Raw genomic sequence first — 23,705 nt, forward strand, 5'->3', positions numbered from 1 at the left:
ATTTTTTGTGGTATTAGATTTCTCCTCCTCCTTTTATGTTACAATGCTCAAAAACCAACCAAGGTTACCTTGTCTCATGGTGCTCTTACTTTATCAAGTTGTCATACATTTTTAATAATTGGCATAAATTTCGGACACTCTATTATAAATCCTATATTTAGAAATTCTATGAATGAAGATGCACAAACAGGATCTCCAAGACATCCTAGTATAGTGTTTATTTGAGTGGTCAGGTTTTAGAATGGTTCAAAATGCTAAGGTTTTTTTTTTTTTTTTTTTCCTTTACATTTTAGATATGGATTCAATGAATGAAGAAAATGATGAGTATGGTGATACTGTTTCAAGTGCTCCAAAAAGAATGAGATGTAGGACTTCTTCTGTATGGTCGAATTTTGAAATATTACCTAAAGGTTCTGATGGGAAAGAGAGAGCAAAGTGTAAAAAATGTCAAAATTCTTTTGTTGCCAGTTCTAGTGACACTACTTCTTTGTTGCGTCACAGAGAAAAATGCCTTGAGGTTGACAATCAAAGTGTGTCTCGTCAGCCTTTAGATCAAGCTACGTATAGGGAAATGGTTGCATTGGCAATCATTAGGCACAACTATCCATTCTCATTTGCAGAACATGAGACCAATAGGTTGCTTCATTGTTATTTGAATCCTGATGTTAAGACTATATGTAGGAACACTGCAAAATCGGATGTGATAAAAATATATAGGACAGAAAAGGAAATTCTTAAGCATGATTTAAAGTCAATTACTAGGAGGTTTTGCTTAACATCAAATTTATGGTCTTCACCTAACACTGATGAGTACATGGTTTTTACAGCACATTATGTTGATGAACGCTAGGTGTTGCAGAAGAAAGTTTTGAGTTTTTGTCATGTGCCACCTCCACATGGTGGTGTTATATTAGCAGAGAGGTTGTTAGGTTTGTTGAAAGAGTGGGGCATTGAGAAGAGGGTATTCACCATTACTTTAGATAATGTTTCATATAATGATACTTTGGTGAGTCATTTAAAGAGACACCCTTCTTTTAGACCTTATTTACCTTATGGTGGTGAGTTCTTTCACATGTGTTGTGGTGCACACATATTAAATCTTATCATACAAGATGGATTAAAAGTCATAAATGAGGTTGTGTATAATTTACGTGAAAGTGTTAAATATGTAAGAGGTTCAGATCATAGGAAGTTGAGGTTTGCTCAATATCTTTCAGAGCTTCCTTTTTTGACGAGTAAGAAAGTACGCCAAGATGTCCCAACAAGATGGAACTCAAAATACTTGATGATTGAGACTTGTCTTAAGTATCGAGATGCATTTTCTCACTTGAGTAGGATTGCTAAATACTTTCTCAATTGCCCTTCAGAGGAGGAATGGGAAAGGGTGGAGAAGATAGCAAGGGTTTTGGAACCATTTTATGATATCACCAAGCTTTTCTCTAGGACAAACTACCCCACAGCCAACTTGTATTTCCATTGTGTTTGGAAGATTTAGTTGCGTATTATGGAACAGTTGGAAGATGATGATGCGATAATTAGAGCAATGGCAAAAGAAATGAAAGAAAATTTTGATAAATATTGGGAGTATTACAGTCCTGTGCTATCATTTGCTGTCATTTTGGATCCTAGATACAAGTTGCAATGTGTAGAATTTTGTTATAGCAAGTTGTATAAGCAGGAAGCAATATCTATGGCAGCGAATCTTCATGATACATTGTATGGCATCTTTGAGGAATATAAGAATTCTACTAGTGATATTTGTAATATGGTTGAAGTAGCATCCAGTAGTGGTGGAGTGCATGGTCGTTATGTTAGGCATGATGATTTCTCTGGTTTTGAGACATATAAGAGTCAACTTATTGGTTCAAATTCAAGCAAGTCACAATTGGATTTATACTTGGAAGAGGCTCAATTTGACCATAAGTTGCACGAGGATTTGAATGTTATAGGGTATTGGAAGTCTCATAGTAATCGTTTCCTAGAACTTTCCTTGATGGCACGTGATATTTTGAGCATTCCCATTACTACTGTTGCCTCGGAGTCTGCATTCAGTATTAGTGGCCGCATTCTTGATAAGTTTCGCAGTTCTCTTTTGTCACAAACTGCAGAAGCTTTGTTATGTGCTCGTGATTGGCTATATGGAGTATCAGGTATATCATATTTTTTATCACTTATGTGCTCACAATATTCATTAATCTGTATTTGATGTACTAATAAATGCTTTGCTTTCCTTTTTCAGATGTACATGATTTTGAGGAAGAAAGCCTTGTGGAGGATTTTGACAACTTGTGCATATCTCAATCTAGTTCATATGTTGATGAGGATTAGGTGAAAGGAAGCTTTAAAGTTAGGTTTTTGTTGCTTATTAAGTGCTACATTGTTGGATAGGTTATTTTTTCGTCTTCTATTTTAATGTACTGGGTTTTAAGTTTTTACTTTTAGTTGTTGGTGGTGTTAAATTTTAATTGGATCAGTAGTTGGTGCAATCTCCAATACTGCAAGAGGATACTAGTTGAGAAAGAAGAAGATGATTAACCTTAGAGGAGGCAGACTTTATTTTTACCTTTTTGAATAAACAAGATCCATGTTTTATTTTAATGGGTGACCTTTTTAATAGCAAATAGATGTTGGTTCCTGATTGGAAGTGTTGAGTCCAAATCTTCATGGCTCCCACTTAGCTGCCTTATTGAGGAAATGTCACATCAAATTTTTTTGATTAGAAGGAAATATTAACTTATAGATTATTCATCATAAAAATTACAAAGTGGATTCCTACACGGTGGATTATGGGTTCCACATTGTTGGAGACGAGCTTGAAAGCTCTTTACAAAGGAAAAGAAAAATCAATACATGATTCCCATTCTTGTTTCAGATAACTCGCAGAATTTCATTTATATGAATCAACTTTACTAAGTACAAACTTTGATTAATTAATAATAAAATTTCCCTTGGAACAATAGTTTGATCCTGACTTTGAGGCAATCTCAGGTTTTCTTTTTTATTTCTGCAGTTGCATCCATTTTGACTTGAGGCAATATTCTGATAATTTTTTCCGTCAACAAAAAAAAAATAAAAAAATAAAAAAATCTTATTACTTTTGTTATTGTTTTTTGAACTACCATGATCACAAACAGTTAATTCTCCTGCCACCTTTCGATTCTTTCGCTTCGCTTTAGAATAAACCATGTAATAAGGTTTGATATAAGAATGTTCTCACTTGAAAAATTACAGACAACTAACCTTACGGATTTTTGTTTGCAAACAGAACCAAGCAACAGATAGTGAGAAGAAGGTCAGCTGGACATTGACAAGAGATGACAACTTCAATTTCAGAGCAGCTCATTGGGCTGATCTCCATGGTCTTCTTTACAATGCATTGCCCCCAAACATACTTTTATGGGGTCACCTTTTTCTCTCTTTCTGCATTTCTGAGGACAAGACATCTGTCAAGATTAAGGCTAAGGTTCTAGAAACTGATGAGGAAATCGAAATAGTGGGTAATTTACTTGTTGCAGCAGATGGGAGCCTCTCTTCTATCCGCCAGGGTTTTCTTCCTGGCCTTAAATTGAGGTTTCTAACTATAAAAAAATAAAATAAAATAATGAAAATTTGCTTCTTTATTTTTTTCCTTATATCTTGCTTATGAATTTGAAGTTTGTCATTAAAATATTCCTTTGCAGGTATTCGTAGTTCATATCTTGAACTGGGAAAGTGTTTGTACTTCGACTTAGGTTCTAAGACTCACAGTGTGTTTTATGAGCTTCCAAACAAAAGGCTTAATTGGATTTGGTATGTCATTTTATGGGTTTCGGGAGTATTTTGGTCATTTTTGGGCTTCGGGGGTATTTTTGTGTTTCGGGGGTATTTTTGTCATTTTTTGGATTTTGGGGGTATTTTGGTAATTTTTGGGTTTCGGAGGTATTTTGGTATTTTTTGGGTTTCAGGGGTATTTTGATCATTTTTTTGGTTTCAGGGGGTATTTTGGTCATTTTTGAGTTTCGGTGGTATTTTGATTATTGTTTTGGTTTCAGGAGTATTTTGGTCATTTTTTGGGTTTCGGAGGTATTTTGGTCATTTTTTTGGTTTTGGAGGTATTTTGGTCATTTTTAGGTTTTTTTGGGTATTTTGGTCATTTTTGAAGATTTTAGAGTAGTTTGGTCATTTTCACTTTAGTGTCATTTTGGTAATTTTGATAATTGGGTAATTGGGTGGGTTGGGTTTACCCATAATAATTAGGTTAGGTTGGATTTAGGTTAGAAGCAATTAGTTAAATGGATTTTAAATGGGTAAATAAGTTTTATATGCCCAATCCAATTATGCCCACCCAAATCCACCCATTTGCCGCCCATTGATAACTAAGACAGAAATAAATACGTGGTAGAAAGTTATTTACCTTTTACAACACTGCTCCTGCAACAGACAGCGTTCCGGTTCTAAGCAGCAAATCGTCCTGATTGGTGCATTTGAATAAGGTTTTTATTTATTTTCTTATTTGTTCAAAGTGAAAGAGGCTGAAAGAAACAAATTGATAGTTTATACATTGTTAGGTTTAGAAGAAAAAGAAAAAATCTTGACCGTAAAATGGACATCATTTGAAATATTTCTCCCAACAAACAATTTGCCTTGGCGAGCATAATATTTCTGTCAGAGATAAATACCCTTCCATACATCCACAAGAATCGGAAACTCTAGCCAGAGAGAATTACACTCATTCTCCATCTCCAAAAGTATTGTACTAACATAGCATTATATAACCACCTTAGCTTGTTATTAAAAGCTTTTTTATAATCTTTTTTACTCAATAATTGCACTTACAATCTTGATTTTTGGGTTAGTTTAATAAATAGTAAATCAAAGAAAAAAGAAGAAGGAAGTAAATAGAAAGGTAAGAAGAAGAAAAAAATAAATAGAGCATACAACAATGAAATTGAAAAAATAATAATAATAGTCAAAGGACCAAGAGAACTCTCCTCTTTTGCTTCTCATAAACGGGTAAACCCAGGAAAATCTCAGTTGATGAGGCTTTGTCTGGATTATGATCTTCAAGCGCCTTCCAATTCTATTGTAGTTTATTTAAAAAAAAAAAATAATAATAATAATAATAATCTATAAAAATAAGCTTAACTAAACACAGGTTTTCACCATTTGTAATTGGACCTTGAAACGAGGACATGAGGTCATGCCTACAATCTCACCTCTTTCTTATTGCAAAAATCAGTAGAAAGGGACAATTGAATACAGTTTCCCTACTTGAACGTAACTATATATAAATGCTCTTTAACCAATAAAAACAAGTTTTCAAAGTAAGGGAATTCGTTTGAGACATAGCTTAACCAAATACCATTTAAGACACTAGTAGACATTGGACCATTGACATAAAAACTATTCTAAGCAATTTCCATTTTGGGATTTGATCCCGGGACTTATCACCCACTAAACCTAATCGGCGTAAACTATTTTAAGTCCCGAGGTATATAATATTATGAGTCTGCTGGGCTTGGCTGGGCTGGGCAACACATGCTCAATGTCTCGCTGCATGCAATCGATACATAGAACCTTTTTTCTCAGGCGAACGCTCCCGGTGGAGATTAAAGCACGTTCTTAATTACAACTCAGTAAGTTTTTACAAAACACAAAAGGCAAACTTCTCTTTTTGTGCTAAAAGGAGGACGATTTTATCTTCTTTAGGCGTATGTAAACTAATTAACATGTGATGTGAGCTATAGTATTAAGGCTTCTTGGCCATTAAGTTTCTTCGTATAAAACTTAAAAAAGAAAGAAAAAACTTACAATAGAATAATATTTATAAAAAAAAAAATTATAAAAAAAAAAAAGAAGATATTCCACTTTCTATGGGATACAAAGCTTCCTTAGAAGAAAAAAAAAACAAACAAACAAACGAAAATAGAAAAATAACGTACAAGACCATGATATTTGGTCTATTTGGTACTTAATTCACGAGAAGCTAGCAAGGCCTTATAAATCTCTAAAATCAGCCTATTCTCAACTTCTTCAGTCGAATAAACTACATGAGAAACTTGGCGTTCCTTTGGGATCCGTTTATCTCCGAAAACATTGCTAGTATTCAAGCTACCCACGTTGCCAGCCAAGCTAACCATCATGTTCATATAAGCATTCTTTATCTTGGTCCAAAGCTTCGAAGGTGAGAAATTCTTTAAGCGCAACTTTGGAACAGCTCTGATCCTCCACACTCTTCTTCGTGGGCTGCCTCCGAACCTCGTAATCTTTACGTTCTTTCGGACTGGTTTGGAACCATGGAGTCGTTGGTATCTTTGTCTTCGCCAGTATCTCTTCAAGGTACCTTGAACTGGTTTTGGAATCAACTCCATTTTTGTGAGAGAAAGAGAGAGGTTTGAATATGTCGAAGGTTGTGTGCATAAAAAGTCTTTTATATGTGGGAGAGAATAGATATCGTGGCAAATTCATGTTCATATGTGCTAACGTATTGTTTTGACGAAAAGGAACCCACAACTCCCACGACTGCTTGAGGATGTGAAAGTGCTGAATTAGGTCAAGAAAGCCGGTTTGACAAGTATTTTACTTTTGGGGGCATTCGCCTACCCTCTTCTTGTTTTTTAATAATGAGCCTAAATATTCAACTAAATATCCTATCATTTTTATTTTGATTACTAGGCCTTAATGTATTTCGGTTTAACAGAGACACAGATGAGGGCAATCATCTAAAATTCTACATATTTGACCACAGAGCAGCATTAAGGTCAAAACGTTTAATATTATTATGTGGACACTGTTGGGTTCCTGATCCTAACATGTACTTGCCTAGAAAAAAATCAAAGATGCCTTCTGAATTGACACATCAAAACTTATTTGCATTGACATCTATTACTATAAAGATGGCTATGGTAGGACCGTTTTGCATTAATTTTCGAGGTTGACTGGTCGTGGTTGTGGTTGTGCCTCACTCATGAAATGCTTGGTGGTTGCGGTATTGCCTCTATAATTAAGCTGCAGCAACCAATTAATTTTGTACGGCACCTAAACGGCCAAGTTCATATTGGGCCTTAGACCATAAATCAATGATATGAGCCAAGAATCTAATCTTCACATCGACAAGGGCCCCGGCCCAGACCCACGAATAGCCACCAACGTGGACTGAGTATTGTCAGGACATTTAGAAAGCGGATTGTATACGCCCTACTCACAAGATACTCGGAAAACCATTCCCGGTAACTATGCACATGCTCGGTCACATCGCCCGGACACATTACCGTTTACGTGCTCAGCAAAACCTTAGGAAACTCCACTGCCAAACACATTAACTGAAGTGGAAACCATTTCCAAGGCCACTCGTACCTAAAAACCCACTTAAGCCCATTGACATTGGACCCTTCTTTGCACTAAGGGAGAAGATGATGATGATCACCCCATTAACAAAGGCTATAAATAGGAGAAATGAATGGATAGTTGGGGGATGCAATTCTGAGGGAAAGAAGAGAGTAAGAAAGAGAGAGAAAGAGAGGAGTTAACGTTGAGAAAGAGGGAGAAAAGTGTTTACATTGGGTCCCTTAGCCTAGGACAACCCAAGGTAGGATACTCAGACCCACCAAATAAATAGATTGTGAGCCCAAATAGTGGTTTGGCCCATCAAGTCCGTCCGTGGAGCTTACAATTGGCCCCCACCGTGGGGCTCTCCTACGACGCTGTAGTTCTAGAGGGACTCAAACTCAGAGACAATGTCTGAAAGGCATTCGAGGGACCGTGCGGGAACCGGATTCGAAGGGTCTTCTCGAGGGTCAAGTTGGCGAGAGCGCAGACAAAAAGAACGAGAAGATAGGAGGCATGACCAACTAGAAGTGATGTCCGGCACGGGAGAGGGGTCGTACCAAACTCGACGGACGGTTTCTGGCGCCACGGGACGTAAGCAGAGGGAGGAACGGGATGAAGAAGTCGAACGGCTCCGCAGACTAGTCAGGGGTTTGGAGCTGGAGGTGAGAGGTAGGCGCCGGGGAGGAGACAGAAATGACTGGCAACAGGAGGACGGGATTTGGGGAAATAGATATGAAGAGGGATCCAATCAATCTAGACCTCGACTGCAACGGAGTCGTTCACATTCCTGGGAATCATGTCGGTACCGAGACCGTTCGCACTCGAGAGGGTTTCGACGAAATAGGAACCGGTCTCCCTCCCGGGAAACGGGGCAACGTCGAGACCGTTCACATTCTCAGGAAAATCAAGTAAAGGATTCGCTCTCCCTGAAAGAAGGGCGACCCCGGAATGCTGCCATGGACGCCATGAGCCGCGCTCTGCGAAAAGCAGCTCAATCCTCGTTTTCGAGCGAAATTGAGCAAGCCGAAATGTCGGACAGGTTTGCCCGCCCACCGTTCAACTGCTATGATGGGAAGACTGATCCGGTAGAGCACGTCAATCATTATATTCAGATGATGTCTTTGCATACTCATAATGATGCGGTCATGTGCAAGGTATTTCCCTCGAGTTTGGGACCGACTGCATTAAGATGGTTTAATGGGTTACGGAAAGGATCCATACGAAGTTTCTCCAAGTTGATTCAAGAGTTCGGAGTCCAGTTTGTGACGTGCAGCCGAGTACCTTAGCCAGTAGATGCGCTCCTGTCAATGAAAATGAGGGCGGGAGAGACCCTTAGTAGTTACGCCAGCCGGTATTGGGAGCTATACAACGAGATCAGCGGGGATAACGAAAGGGTGGCGGCAAGCACATTTAGAATGGGGTTGCCCGAGGATTCAGGGCTATGAGAGTCATTGACCAAAAACCGCCCAAAGGCATGTGGCAGCTTATGAGACGCATCGAGGAATACAAACGATTAGAAGATGACTAGCTACAGAGCAAAGGCAAAGCGCCAATGATGACTCGTCCCCGACAGGCAGGTTTCTCATTCAGCCCTCGTGGGGGTCTGGCGATTCAAGAACTGGCCACACAAATGGGAGAAGTGAACATGATGTTTAAGGAACCGGTACACAGGATTCTTGACCGGATCAAACATGAGCCGTATTTTTGATGGCTGAACAAGATGGGCGGGGATCCATCCAGAAGGAATCAAAGTCTATACTGCACTTATCACCGAGATAGGGGTCACACCACCAAACAATGTCGGGTATTAAAAGACCACCTCGGGCAGCTAGTCAAGGCCAGGCACTTAAAGGATTCCATGCTAGACTCGGGGGACAGAGTCGTAGGGCAAGATATCCGACAAAGGGGAAACCCTCTCCCGCCCCCTGTGGGGATAATTGAAGTAATTCATGTTGCGCTGGAGAAGCTCATTGTAGGAAGAAGGAAAGGAGTGTTGACAGTAGTACTGGTAAAAGGTAACTCGGGTCTACAGTCGTCAGGTAAGAAGATGAAGTTTGCACGGGAGCCTGTCTCGTTTGACGATGGTGATCTAGAGGGGACAATTCAGCCACATGATGACGCGTTAGTGGTCACGGCCCGGATAAATGGCTTCTTAGTAAAAAGGGTGATGATAGACCAGGGAAGCAGGGCCAACATGATGTACCCCGATCTGTTCAAGGGACTCAGTCTGAAGAAGGAGGACCTCATGAAGCACACTTCATCTTTGGTTAGATTTGATGGCAAAGTAGTGATTCCTGAAGGGCAAATCTCTCTCCCCGTGATTATGGGAGGGAAGGAGGTATCTGTAACGTTCACAATAGTAAGCTCATTTTCCCTGTATATTGCCATCCTGGGAAGACCATGGATCCACTCAATGAGGGTCGTCCTATCAATATTGCATGTAAAGATTAAATTCCCAACCGAGCGGGGTGTTATTGTAATAAAAGGAGACTAGCAAGCGGCCAAACAATGCCTTACTGCCGTAGTAAACTGGAAGCAGGGGAATCAGATCAGTCAGGGAGAAATCACCAGGCAACTGAGTGGAGACATAGAGGCTGGGCGGCCCGAATAGGGGCGCGTTGAACAGGAAGATGTGTCCCAGAAAAACCCGTTATAGCAATTAAAGGATCCCCGAGAAGGGATGGGGGCTGGGTGTGCTGAGGAGTTAGTAAAGGTAAAAATATTTCCGAACACCAATAAACATTTTCAGGTCGGAGTAAGCATGAGTCGCGAGGAAAGAGTCCAAGTATTACTATTTCTGGTTCAAAACTTAGATGTTTTCGCTTGGGATCCCTATGAAGTTCCTGGGGTTGATCCCGAATTTATCGTCCACAAACTCAATTTAGACCCCTCATATCCCCCGAAGAAGCAGAAGCTGAGAAGGTCGGCCAAAGACCACGTTGAGGTGGTAAGACAGGAGGTGGAGAAGCTGAAGGAGGCAGGGACCATAAGGGAAACCTTTTTTCCGGAATGGCTGGCAAATACCGTTGTTGTCTGGAAGAAGAACGGCAAATGGAGGGTTTGTGTGGATTTCAAGGATCTGAACCGAGCATGCCCAAAGGACCCGTTCCCCATGCCAAAGATTGACCAATTAGTGGACGCCACTTATGGGCACCTGAGGATGAGCTTCCTGGATGCCTTCCAAGGGTACCATCAGATTGCCCTGGCCGATGAAGACCAGGAGAAAACGGTGTTCATATCCCCCAATGCCAATTATCATTACACCGTGATGCCTTTTGGGCTAAAGAATGTCGGGGCGACATACCAACGGATGATGACGAGGATGTTTCAGCATAAAATTGGGCATACTGTCGAAGTGTATATCGACGATATGGTGGTAAAAAACAAGCAAGAGGCCCGGCATGTAGAGGATCTCCAGGGAGTGTTCGAGGTGTTGTGAAAGCACAGATTACGTCTTAACGCAGAAAAATGCGCCTTTGGAGTAGGGGCTGGCAAATTTTTGGGGTACTTGATCACCAACAAGGGGATAGAAGTAAATCCTGACCAGATTGAAGTCGTGAAGCGACTCCGATCGCCGAGCAACCCGAAAGAAGTACAAGTATTAACCAGGATGCTGGACGCTCTCACCCGGTTCATCTCAAAATTTTCGGATTGCTACCGGCCTTTTTATCAGCTTTTAAAGAAGTGGAAGGGGTTTCGGTGGGATGATGAATGTGAAAAATCTTTCCAGGACCTTAAGGAGTACTTAGTGCAAGCACCGATGTTGAGTGCACCAGAGCCTGAAGAGGAATTATTCATGTACCTCTCGATATCCGAACATGCTGTAAGTGCTGTGCTTTTAAGGGACCAAGGAGTACAACAGCCAGTGTATTATATCAGCAAGACTCTAGTTGATGCTGAGACCAGGTACTTTCCCTTGGAGAAGTTGGTGTTGGCCCTAGTACATGCTACCAGGAAATTGCCTCAGTACTTCCAGGCTCATACCGTATATGTGCTGACCGAACATCCCTTACAGTCATTATTGAAAAGATCTTATCTTACGAGGCGAATAGCTAAATGGGGGACACGGCTCGGGGCATTCAACGTGAGGTATAAGCCGAGAGGTGCAGTAAAGGGATAAGTGTTAGCAGATTTTGTAGCAGAATTCTCTCCCAAGGGGGAAATGGTCTGTCAGGTGGAGCATCGCCCGTGGAAGGTACATATGGATGGGGCTTCCAGCGCCAAAGGGGCCGGAGCTAGGGTAGTCATAATCACCCCGAAAGGAATTCTCTTGGAACATTCGTTCAGGCTGGGGTTTAATGCCTCCAACAATGAGGCAGAGTATGAAGCATTGCTTGCCGGACTGAGGGCCATTTCATGGTTAGAGGCCCGGGACGTGGAGATCTATTCGGATTCAAGACTCATTGTCAACCAGGTACAGGGGAATTTTGAGGCTCGAGATCCTCGGATGAAAGCCTACTTGGACTTGGTGAGGCAGGTCATGGACGGCTTTTGTACGGTGAAGGTGATTCAAGTGGCCCGAGCACAGAATAGACATGCCGACTCTCTCGCCACTCTAGCCTCGTCAATTGCCAAGGATATTCCCCAGCTTATCAGAGTGGAACTCGTCCTCGAGCCCAGCATTAAGGTGGCAGGAAGTGAGAGGGCTGAAAGAGTCGAAGTCACAGCAGTCGCAACACTTGGTCCGAGCTGGATGGACCCCATCGTGGATTTCTTGGCCGATGATCTGATTCCGGATGATGAGAAAGAGGCTAACAAAGTCCACAGGGTGGTAGCCTGGTATTGGTTGTCTGGAGACCGGAAACTCTATCGTAGGTCATTCGGAGGGCCATATCTGTCATGCTTGCACCCGGAGAAAGTAGGCCAGCTCTTGGCCGAGTTGCACAAAGAGATATGCGGCAGCCATGTAGGGGGACGATCACTGGCGCACTGGGCAATGACTCAGGGATTCTGGTGGCCCTGGATGCAAAAGGACGTTGTGGAATATGTTCGGAAGTGTGAACAGTGTCAGAAGAACGCCCCTCAGATACACCAACCAGCCGGGCATTTGAACCCGATTAGTAGTCCTTAACCCTTTGCGCAATGGGGGCTGGACATACTCGAGCCATTTCCCCGAGCAGCAGGCAATCGAAGATTCGTGTTGGTGGCTGTTGATTACTTCACCAAATGGGCAGAGGCAAAAGCTTTGGCCAATATCTGGGATGTAGATGTGAAGAAGTTCATATGGAAGAACATAATCACCAGGTTCGGAGTCCCGAACTCCCTTATATCGGACAACGAGCTGCAGTTTGAAAGTCGAAGTTTTCGCGAATTTTGCAGCAATCTCGGGATCAGGAACAGGTACTCTACCCCGGCGTATCCTCAAGGCAATGGCCAAGCTGAGGCCGTGAACAAGGTGATCGTGAATGACTTGAAGCGAAAGCTGGAAGGAGCGAAGGGCAACTGGGCTGAAGAACTACCAAGTGTTTTATGGGCATACCGGACAACTCCTCAAAGATCCACAGGCAAAACCCCATTCTCTCTCACTTACGGAGCTAAAGCCGTGATACCAGCTAAGATCAACCTATGCAGGGCACGGGTCTCAGAATTCGATACGAAACAAAACGAAGGTCAGCTGACGGGGTGCCTAGATTTACTTGAAGAACACCGAGAGGCAGCAACCATAAGACTAGCAGAGTATTAACAAAAGCTTGCCCGGTGCTACGATCAAGGAGTAAGGGTGAGAGAATTCAGCGCCGGAGACCTGGTACTAAGAAAGGCAGTAGGAAGCATGCAAGATACAAATGCCGGGAAGGTTGCCCAAACTTGGGAAGGACCGTACAGGGTTACAGCTATTGCAAGCGTGTCGGCGTATTATCTTGAAGACTTGAACAAAGTACCATTGTCCCGACCTTGAAATGCTTATAATCTAAAGAAGTTTTATCATTGACCGATCATGCTTAGAAATATATATATATATATATATATATATATATGTATTGTACTGACTCATGGTAAAAATGCAACTAACTCGTTCTTGCCAGGTAGATTATCTTTGTTAACTGTGTCTGGTTGATGGATAAGTAAGAAGCTAAGGAGATTCAAGTAGCCCTAAAATATTTCTAAGGACAGAAGCCTACTTCTCAGTTCAATTCCTATCACCGAGCAGGCGAAAACCTTGCAAAAATATTTCTAAGGATAGAAACCTGCTTCTCGATTCGATTCCTATCACCGAGCAGGCGGAAACCTTGCAAAAATATTTCTAAGGACAAAAGCCTGCTTTTCGGTTCGATTCCTATCACCGAGCAGGCGAAAACCTTGCTAAAATATTTCTAAGGACAGAACCCTGCTTCTTGGTTCAATTCCTATCACCGAGCAGGTGGAAACCTTGCTAAAACATGTCTAAGGACAGAAGCTTGCTTCTCGGTTCAAGTCCTATCACCGAGCAGGTGAAAAACTTACTCAGAACTCCGGAAAGCATAACCTGACTTCCCGGTTCAAACCCAACCAACCAACAAGGGAAAGCCGCGCAAACATTTGCAGGAACTTTAAAACAAACACAAGAGATAGAAAATATACATGCATCATCACAATTGATCGACAAATAACACAAATTTGAAATTAAGCATGATAAATAAATTTTGTCATCACCAAAACCCGATGATATCAAGATTCAAAGATCAAGCAAACTGTTTAAAACGGGAAATAATTGTCTAGTCGCCACAGCCCGGCGGCTGGGCAAACCAACTCGAAATTAAATAATAAAAGCAAGTAAAAGAAATGTAAAGCAGGTTCGACAATTAGGAAGAAAGCTCCACGGGCTGTGTCTCGGAGGCGATCTCGGCGGTGTGGCGCTCGGGCACGGGGGGCTAGGAATGGGCATCTTCACCTTGAGGGCCTTCAGTGGGAGGGTTGCTGCTTACTTCGACCCCAATCATCTCTACATGGGCATCAATTTGCTCCACCAGCTCCCTCAGGCTATCTGTCTCCTCCTCTTCGTTTGGACCGGCTGGGTTTTGGGCGGCAGGGACAAAGACTGGAACGAGGATCTAATCAGGGTCCCTAAGAGAGGAGTCCTTGGGCACCCTTAGGGCCTGTAGAGCAGCCATCCAGCCCTCCCGGAAAGATAGCTGCCGAGCTTACATAACCACCAGCTACACGCTTTTCTCGGTGTCAGTAAACCCCTCATCGTACCACTTATTCTCACATGCTTCAAGAGCCGCCCGCAGATCAGCAACCTCTTCAGATAGAATGGAGTTCAGGCTTGATGTTTTGGCCAGCTTCATCTCTGTCTCATTCTGCTGCACCACCAGTTCCGCTGATTTCTTCTCTGCCGAAGCTCGGGATTTCTCCACAGCAGCAGCCCTCTTCTCAGCAGATTCGGCAATTTTCATTTTCTCCTTTGCCGATTCCATAGCCTTTTCCTTACCGACTCTCTCCCGACCGACCTCCTCGGAAAGATCCTTCACCCTTTCATTTAGTATATAGGCTAGCTGGGTGGCCTGTTAAAGACAATGTTATTAACACACGACAATTCAAAGTTACACCGAACACAAAAAAAAAAAAAATAAATAATAATAATAATATAAGGACGTGCACGGAAGGAAAATGATAATAATGAGAGTGCGAAGGAAGAGGACTAACCGCGATGGTGTGCCATTGGAGCCTTCTTCCCATGGACTCATCAGTCGCATCTGCAAATGCACTTACATCTGCGGGCAGGAGGAGGCCGTGAGCTAAGCTTTGGGCAACATGGCCCCCTTCACCCTTCTCCCAACCCCGAACGCTTGCGTTAGCCGGAAAAGGCGTGCCGTCCAGCTCGTATGTTGGATGCCACAAAGGCGCCAGTCTGAAGGATGAGGCCACATTTGTTCCAACCTGGGTTGGCGGCTCCCGGATGGTGATACCTCGGGAAAGTTGAAGTGGAGATTGGACTTGGCCCTCTCCCGAGCTGGTGGAAGATTGATCGACAAGCCTTTGCCTCTTGTGTTGCCGCCCGGGAGCAGAGGGAGGAGAAGGATGAGCAGGAGGAGCCGGGACGCGCCCTTGAAGTGAAGGCTACTGCTGCTGAATGGCCTGGCTTGCCCCAGGGATGAAACGGCTGACGGTCAAAGTCCTTTTGGTCACCATGTCTTTAGGAACAGAGTAGGTCCTGGAAGAGTCACTGGACTCCGCGGCTTCTTGCGCGGCTACTTGAATTGGGTTCACAAGTTCAGCTTGTATGGCTTCACGTTGAACGGCCTCGTGAGCGCGTTCCTGAAGATGCCTGGATGCTACTTCGGCCGATTCGTCCCTTATAGACGCAAGTTCATCCGAACAGGTATACTGTGGGCCGAGGTCACGGGCTTCCCCTACAGTGATGTTGGGGGGGAGGAAGTTCGCATGCCGAACATCTATGTAAGAGAGGAGTGGGCTATCTACAAGGAGGGCTTGGCTGAAAGGTTGCCAAGTGGAGTATACCGGGTCTACGCCAAGAATGAGGTGGGAAGCACGAAGTTGCCCGTCCCGGTGAACGAAGATTTCAGACCTTAACACAAAATTTAGGTCTCGGACATGGACTGTTCTGACTTCCTGAGTGAACACTAAACCGTCTGCAGCAAAAAGAAAACGGATCAAAGTTAGAGTAAATAATGTATTTACAATTTTGGGAAACATGAGAAATTAAAGGTTAGGACGAACCAACTTCACGCCATGACAAAGGGGGAAGGATGTCACCGGCAAACTAATTGTCACGCACCCGGACAAATTCCTCGGTGGAATTCCTATTAGAGTCCGACAAACAAGAAATCAGTCGTACCCTGTTATCTCTAGTCTTTAAGTAATAGTTTGATTTCTTCTTTCCACAGAGGCTGTACATGTGGTTTATGTCGTGGTGGTCTAACTGCAAGCCGAACGTTTGGTTCAGCTTGGCCACACAACTCACTACCTGGTAAAAGTTAGGGGGAAGTTGGTCGGAACTCAACTCGTAGTATCTAAGGGTGTTAAGTAGGAGGGGGTCTATGGGAAACCTGACCCTGCCTTCTAAGACGAACAACAGTGGGAAAAAGGAAGTGTCTGCCCCTCTATGGAGAGCTATTTCACTTTCGTGACAATAAGCCAACTCCACATCATTAGGGATGCTAAAGGCTTGCCTAAAAGCGGCTAAGGGAGCTCCAACGTTCAAAAGGTGAGCAAAACCCATTCTATGACTAGAAATTAAAAAGAGGCTCTGGGGAAGGAAATGAAAATAAAGGAAAGGGGAAGAAAACTTACTTCTGGCTCTAAGGGAGAGGAGGATTCTGGCTTTGTGGACTAGAGCACAGGGGAATGCTCAACAGAGAAAAGTTTCGAAGTGACAAAGAGTGAAAAGTGAAAAAACGAATTAAGATGGGTTATTTATAAGAGCCAAGGAAAGCATCAGTTGGTGTGCAATGAGTAACATTGATTAGCAATGATGAAGTAGAAAGGGGGTGACCTTAAAAATGCCCAGAGCAGTCCACATGCACGCCTCGGTTTGTGAACTATCAGGAAATAATGACTGCAGAGCCGCAGGATCTGAAGCGACGCGTCTTTTGAGAAGCGCATTTATGGACCGCTGTAACCCCCAAGCATGTCCGTTAGGCTTCTCGGGCAAAACACTGCTTCTCTGACTCCTTGATTCGTCCCCGGGGCCCGAGGACGAATCAAGGGGGAGCTATTGTACGGCACCTAAACGCCCAAGTTCATATTGGGCCTTGGACCATGAATCAATGATATAGGCCAAGGATCTAATCTTCACATCAATAAGGGCCCTGGCCCAGACCCACGAATAGCCACCAACATGGACTGAGTATTGTCAGGACACTTAGAAAGCAGATCGCATACGCCTTGCTCACAGGATGCTCGGGAAACCATTCCCGGTAACTATGAACATGCTCGGTCACATCGCCTGGACACATCACCGTTTACGTGCCCGGCAAAACCTTAGGAAACTCCGCTGCCGAATACATTAACTGAAGTAAGAACCATTTCCAAGGCCACTCGTACCTAAAAACCCACTTAAGCCCATTGACATTGGACCCTTCTTTGCACTAAGGGAGAAGATGATGATGATCACCCCATTAACAAAGGCTGTAAATAGGAGAAATGAATGGATAGTTGGGGGATGCAATTCTGAAGGAAAGAAGAGAGTAAGAAAGAGAGAAAAAGAGAGGAGTTAACGTTGAGAAAAAGGGAGAAAAGTGTTTGCATTGGGTCCCTTAGCCTAGGACAACCCAAGGTAGGATACTCAGACCCACCAAATAAATAGATTGTGAGCCCAAATAGTGGTTTGGCCCATCAAGTCCGTCCTTGGAGCTTACAAATTTTTTTAGTTGGAATTTTCTCAATCCCTTCCCAATTGGAGGATCTAACTTTGGACACCACAAATATAAATCATTCTTTTCTATATATTTTGTAGTTGTTTGAGGTAATTTTGTTAATTCATGGATAGTTTTGATAAATCATGAGGAGCTATGGAGTATGGAAATATGAACTTGTTCTATTATTCGTTGTTTTTTACAACTAAAAGGCATCTCTTACATTGAAAAAGGAGATGCAATAGAACTGAATGCAAAATAAATCTTTCCATCAATAGGACAATACATGTCCTTCATGCTAAATGTTTATCTACTAAAAGTACAATAATGAGTATAACTAAGTGCTACTATACAAGCATCTTTTTAACTAACTTTTTGACTGTATAATATTCTTATAATTATGTATATTTGTGTAAAAGACCACCAAGCTTGTTGTGTATCTAAACCTTTTGCCTATATCTGATTGATAAGGTTATGATATTCTTTATTATCTATTTTTAGCGAAAAAATAGGAGTGATAGAGCTATGACTTTTGTCAATATGGCACATCAAGATTTTTCCTTAAGGCCACGTTTTCTAACAAATCTTTTGTATATCTAACCTAATCTATTATAGTCAACTTTTTCTTGAAGAATCATTATATCTTCTATTCAATAAAATAACTAAGGGATTTTGTTATCTCCTAGGCTATTCATGCCATCAAGTGAAATAATTTCTATTAATATTTCTAGTATTAAATTCACTAGTACCCCATGATCCAAATTCTTGTAGATCTAGTGGTTCATCTATTTTTCTTTTTCGTGAAGAAATGTTTTATTTTTCTTCTTCATTTTCACTCACTCTCACTTTCACTCAACACGTTGGTTGCGTGTGAGGAATTTGAAGATTGATTATCTTCATCATTTAAAACAAAACTTGGATGTTTCATGGTGGAAATTTTATTCGAGGAATAAATAAAATTGTTAACAAGATAAGAAACAATTGTCTTTTAATATGAAGATATATGGTCTATAAATACTCTCTTTAGTATATAAATGGCCTACCCAAGATCATAATTGTTCAATACAGTGATGACCATAAATGATAGAGTATTATTTACCTCTATTCAATTTCTTTAGCTTTTTTTTTTTTAAGAATCACCTTTATTCAATATTGTACCCAATTAGCAGTACTTACCCAACTTGCTTCAGGCTCTTAGATAAATTATGAAACAAGTTACAATAAATTATAGCAACAACAACCTCAAAAGTCGTAGTAATACAAATAGCTTTGTCATAAATCATGATGAAAACACCTATTAGAGGAAAAGTTGGGTATAATAAAACAAAAAAGTTTCCCCCAAATCAAGTCAGCGTGCCTATATATAAGACTTTTATATATATATATATATAGAGAGAGAGAGAGAGAGAGAGAGAGAGATTTCACTAAACTAGTAGCATAAGGCTGTCCTAGAAGCAAATTTCCTAGGTGAAATTATTCGATTATCCCATATGGTACACATTTCCCTCACATAAAAATAGACTCCACGTATAGAAGTTAAGGGTGAGTTTGGTTCAGCTTTTTGTAAAAGTGCATAATGAAAAAGTGAAGTTTTCAAAAAGTGCATAATGAAAAAGTGCATATTCAAAAAGCTGAGTGTTTGGTAAAAGCTGTTAAAAAGTGTTTTTTGAAAAAGTTAAGTGTTTGGCTAACACTTATAAAAGTGGCAGTTTGAGGGATAAATTACCAAAAATGACAATGTATATACAAGGAAGTTTATTTCATACTTAAATCAATATTGTGAAATTATTTTTTTCTCACCAATATTAGCTAATAATAACCTACCACTTAAAATTTATTATGAGAGTATTTTGATAATTTATACGTACTATTACAATTATTTTTTTCTCTTTCTAAACAAATTATTTTTTTCTCACCAATATTAACTAAATAATAACTTACCACTTAAGATTTATTATAAAAGTGTTGTGAAAATATTGTAATAAAAATTGATACTGATTTTAATTTGAACGTACTATTAAAATTATTTTTTTCTCTTTCTAAAAAAAATATTTGTTTCTCACCAATATTAGCTAATAATAACCTATCACTTAAGATTTATTGTAAAAGTATTGTGAAAATATTGTGATAAAAATTGATACTAATTTTAATTTGAACGTACTATTAAAATTATTTTTTTCTTTTCTAAAAAAATTATTTTTTTCTCACAAGTATTAGCTAATAATAACCTACTACTTAACATTTATTGTGAAAATATTGTGATAACATTACCTTCTTTTTCCTTTTTTTTTCTCCTCCACTCACTTACCGCATTTCCTTCTTTTTTTTTCTTTTTTTTTTTCCCTCTTTTTTTCCAGTCCACACACGTACCCACTCTTTTCCTTTTTTTCCTTCTTTCCTTTCTTTTTCCATATCACTTCCTCCAAGCTCCAGAACGTCCCACAGAGCTCTCCTTCTTCCTCTTTTTTTTTTTTTTTTCTTAGCTCTTCGTCTGCAAGATTCTTTCCCTCTATCCCATCAAAACACACAAACTTAAAGGTCACACACACCACACCATTTGATTCTCATCAAACGAAGATAGAGGGGAAATCCAAAAGGGAGGAATGGGTCAGATCGATGCTTGATCTCTGCCTTCACCACTGCCTGTCTTCCTCTCCACTGTTACTTGATCTCTTCCCCACTGCCAACGACATGCGGCGGAAATGGGTCAGCTCGGTTTTTTTTTTTTTTTGGTTCTGATTTCATTATTGGGTTCCTTTGTAAAATTGTGTAAAATCGGTTTGATTTTGTTGATTTTGTGTTTGGATTATCAAATGTTGAAATGAGTTGTGGTGGTAGACCGGTGATTGTTGGGTGGTGCTGTGTTTGTATTTGGTTGATACTTTCTTGACCGGTGTTGGTCTGTAATAGAGGAGCAAAAATATGAGGGAGAAGAGAAAAGGGTAATTTGGTAATTGAAGGAAGAGCCCAACGGATAGTTCAAAACGCGCATGAACTTTTTGTTTTATGGACCTCTCAAGCTCCATATTGTTTTGCGCGTTCTCAGTCTTGGCACAAAACGCAACTTTTTTCAAAAAGTTGCGTTTTGAGCTGAACCAAACGCATTTTAGACTTCAACTTTCTTCAAAACATGCGTTTCAGCTCCTAAAAGATGAAACAAACAGGCACCAAGAAACATTGTCTATGAGTGTTAATCAACTTACTTTGATATCATATTCATATAGGAGTAACATCACTGAAATGAAATTTCATCGTTGAAATGAAATTTGATTGATATGACTTTTGACAATAATTTAAAATTCAAACCTAAATAGAGATAATTATTGAGATGATATCTCATCTACCCTGATCAAGTCCTATAATTTCTATCACACTTTTGATTCAATACATCTCATCCTATCGTAGGTATTCTATCCGATGCTAAGGCTTCCATTTAGACGGTATACAAAGTCGAAAATTGACTACTTAGAACATGTGTCAATATATATCCATGTCCCCTCTAATGCATAGGGGTAATAGAGGCAAGCCAAACCCTCCATCACAAAATAAGGCACTCAATAATTCCTTCAAAAGCAGACAAAAAGGGGGAAGGAACAAGATGTCCGTCCCTGACTCACATATCAATGTAACTGATAAGGATTCAACCCAAACAATAGGACCAACAAATACCCACCTATCATCTTTACCCACTCCTTCTCACACCATGTTAGCAAACTCCAAACGCATCAAAACTGATTCTGATTCCTTTTAGAATATTTGGAATGAAAACAGTAGCAACAAGAAAAAGAATGAGAAGAAGAAGAAGAAGAAGCATTTCCCAGTTAGTAAATTTCTCCACAACAACCCCAAGAAGGCAGAGGAAATAGTGTTGGGCCCAGGAGGTGGTGTTGGGATTGGGTGTGGTGTTGGATTGGGCTTTGGATTGGTTGGGGGGGTTGGCTATGGTGGCTGGCCCTGGAACCATTTGCAGCTGGTTATTGGGGTTGGAATTGGTTGTGGTGTTGGTGTTGGGTTCGGATATGGGCAAGGGATTGGATATGGCTTTAGTTTGGAGTCCTTAGAGTCATACTTGTCTAAGCAGAGCTCTTCAGATTCAAAGAAGAGAGTTGTAATTGAGATATGAAGAGCATTGAGCAAGTTTTCATCTAACATTTCCAATTGTTGTTCAAATCTTTATGTTTGTTGAATTATTTAATTTTTACTACCAAAGGTTATTCAAAGTAGGATTGTGAGTACTGGCCCTACAGCTACCCTTGGGCAGTCTGAGCGCACCACTGGTTCATAGATTTCAATATGCTAGCTGAAAAGCCTGAAATCAATAATCGGATAATTTGTGCTCACACAAATTCAACACATACCCACAATAGGGCTGGAACATAATGGCCCAACTAATCATATATTATATGTTATATTAACACTGAATCACAATTAGAATCTAAATTGAATATAAATTAGTTTTTAATTGTTGATTAATTTTGTGCCATATATTTAAATATTTTTAAAAAAAATTGATATCGAGTGATCCATTCATAATACTTAACATGAAAACTAAAATAACCACGTCATTATCAATATTGTTAAATGTTTGCATGCATAAGCACAAATTTCAGTCTAGTTGGTAGATTATAATCTAGGTACAAGGATAAAGTTTCTATACAAATGGGTTTAGAGAAAGTTCCTCCAAACAGCTAGGTGGCAATCTTAAACAATGATAAGTGTCTTGATCATGTGCACCAGCAAGTGATCTATCACCGTAAATTCCAAACAATCCAAAGATCATATGATTCCCAGCGAGTGCTGCCATACAGAAATGAACGACATATAAATATATAATAGTCAGCAGATATGGAACCATCTTTAGCAATATAAATATACATATTGAGTAGAACTGTTTCTTTAGTCAGTTTTCAATATTCTCCTATGTCTCGTGTTGCTTGGATACATGACATCCTTAAGACATAAGACCTCCAATTATTTTAAAAACCTTGTTAAAAAACTTCAAATGACAAAGAAATAAGGAGAAAGTATCTTATGGGACACTCTCTCCATGTCAGCAACTTGTTTGGTGAGACTACCCACTAAAAATTGGACACGTGTAGCAAAATAAAAATATCATAATACCTTTAAAATTTTCAATAAGCCGCCCATTTTTCCCAAATTTTTGTCACTAAAACTGACCAAACGCTTTTCTTTTTTTCATTATTCAGAAACACAACTCTCTCAGAAACAAGAAATACACTCTCTATCACTTCTAGCCAACGGAAAATCACATATGTCGTTGCCAACAATCTCACTCTACCAAGAAAAGTTCCAACAACTTCTCCAGCATGATGGAAACACCTCAAAACACCAGAGTAGAGGTTTTTGCGATTGAATGGCAACGGACTGACTGTTTCAACCACCCACCTCACCTCTATTTCAAAATCCACCCGAAAAAAATGTGATTAGATATGTGAGGATATTTTGAAGTCATATTTTTGGTTTTTTTGTTATTGCGTTGTATCATTTCTTTTATTTGTAGAACTATTTTTTTTTTTTTTTTTTCAGTTTGTCAAATGACCTCCTAAAAGGAACACAGTTCCTTCATTTCTAATTAGGGCCTTATTGAACCAATAGTAAGTTTGTTAAGTGGCTATTCCATTTTTTATTCATTTTGACAAATTTCATTTTTTATGCAAGACCTTTGTTTTTAATTGGAGGTGCAACCACTTCTCGAGTTCCAAAAGCTAGTTCTATGATGCATGGTAATTTTAGTCCTATTAATTCATATATTTTTTTTCCTTAGTTTTATCAATTAATTTTAATTTTGTTTCTATTCCTCTTTGTCTAGGAGAATCTACAGCCATGTTTTTTCCACCTGAGATGTGTTGTGATTACCTATGATTAGCTCTACAAGAATGTTTCAAGAAAGTTTCTTTTTGCCACAATTAAATCAAGTACTTTCTAATTTCTATACCTGAAGTTCATCACATTCTTTTATTTATTATTTTTTTTAATTATGATATTTTTTATGTATAGCTCTAACACGTCAAAGGATGACACAAGACTTTGAAGAATCTTGGATAACTTTTATGACAACTTTTTGAACAATTTTTTGTGAAG

General features: G+C 40.2%; 3 protein-coding genes across 3 annotated transcripts; 2 read left to right on the plus strand and 1 right to left on the minus strand.

The window, feature by feature from the left end:
- The first annotated feature begins 295 nt into the window (after positions 1-295).
- On the plus strand, positions 296-850 carry LOC126699881 (zinc finger BED domain-containing protein DAYSLEEPER-like). The gene has a single exon (XM_050397850.1). The coding sequence runs from the start codon at positions 296-298 to the stop codon at positions 848-850; it is 555 nt and encodes a 184-aa protein (XP_050253807.1).
- A 5,089-nt stretch (positions 851-5,939) lies between these two features.
- Positions 5,940-6,350, minus strand: LOC126699890 (uncharacterized). Its single transcript, XM_050397862.1, has one exon. The coding sequence runs from the start codon at positions 6,348-6,350 to the stop codon at positions 5,940-5,942; it is 411 nt and encodes a 136-aa protein (XP_050253819.1).
- Positions 6,351-11,509: 5,159 nt separating this feature from the next.
- Positions 11,510-12,991, plus strand: LOC126699902 (uncharacterized). The gene is made up of 2 exons (XM_050397873.1): positions 11,510-12,314; positions 12,432-12,991. The coding sequence occupies exons 1-2, from the start codon at positions 11,510-11,512 to the stop codon at positions 12,989-12,991; spliced, it is 1,365 nt and encodes a 454-aa protein (XP_050253830.1).
- Positions 12,992-23,705: the final 10,714 nt, after the last annotated feature.

This window comes from Quercus robur, chromosome 2, assembly GCF_932294415.1.
Source record: "Quercus robur chromosome 2, dhQueRobu3.1, whole genome shotgun sequence".
In the NCBI taxonomy this organism is placed as follows: domain Eukaryota; kingdom Viridiplantae; phylum Streptophyta; class Magnoliopsida; order Fagales; family Fagaceae; genus Quercus; species Quercus robur.

Excerpts from the sequence above, each read along its gene's own strand:
- LOC126699881 (XM_050397850.1), top strand. The coding sequence starts at position 296 with ATGGATTCAATGAATGAAGAAAATGATGAGTATGGTGATACTGTTTCA.
- LOC126699890 (XM_050397862.1), bottom strand. The coding sequence starts at position 6,350 with ATGGAGTTGATTCCAAAACCAGTTCAAGGTACCTTGAAGAGATACTGG.
- LOC126699902 (XM_050397873.1), top strand. The coding sequence starts at position 11,510 with ATGGATGGGGCTTCCAGCGCCAAAGGGGCCGGAGCTAGGGTAGTCATA. Across the intron at positions 12,315-12,431 it reads TGTTCGGAAGTGTGAACAGT|GCAATCGAAGATTCGTGTTG; the intron begins GTCAGAAGAACG and ends CCCGAGCAGCAG.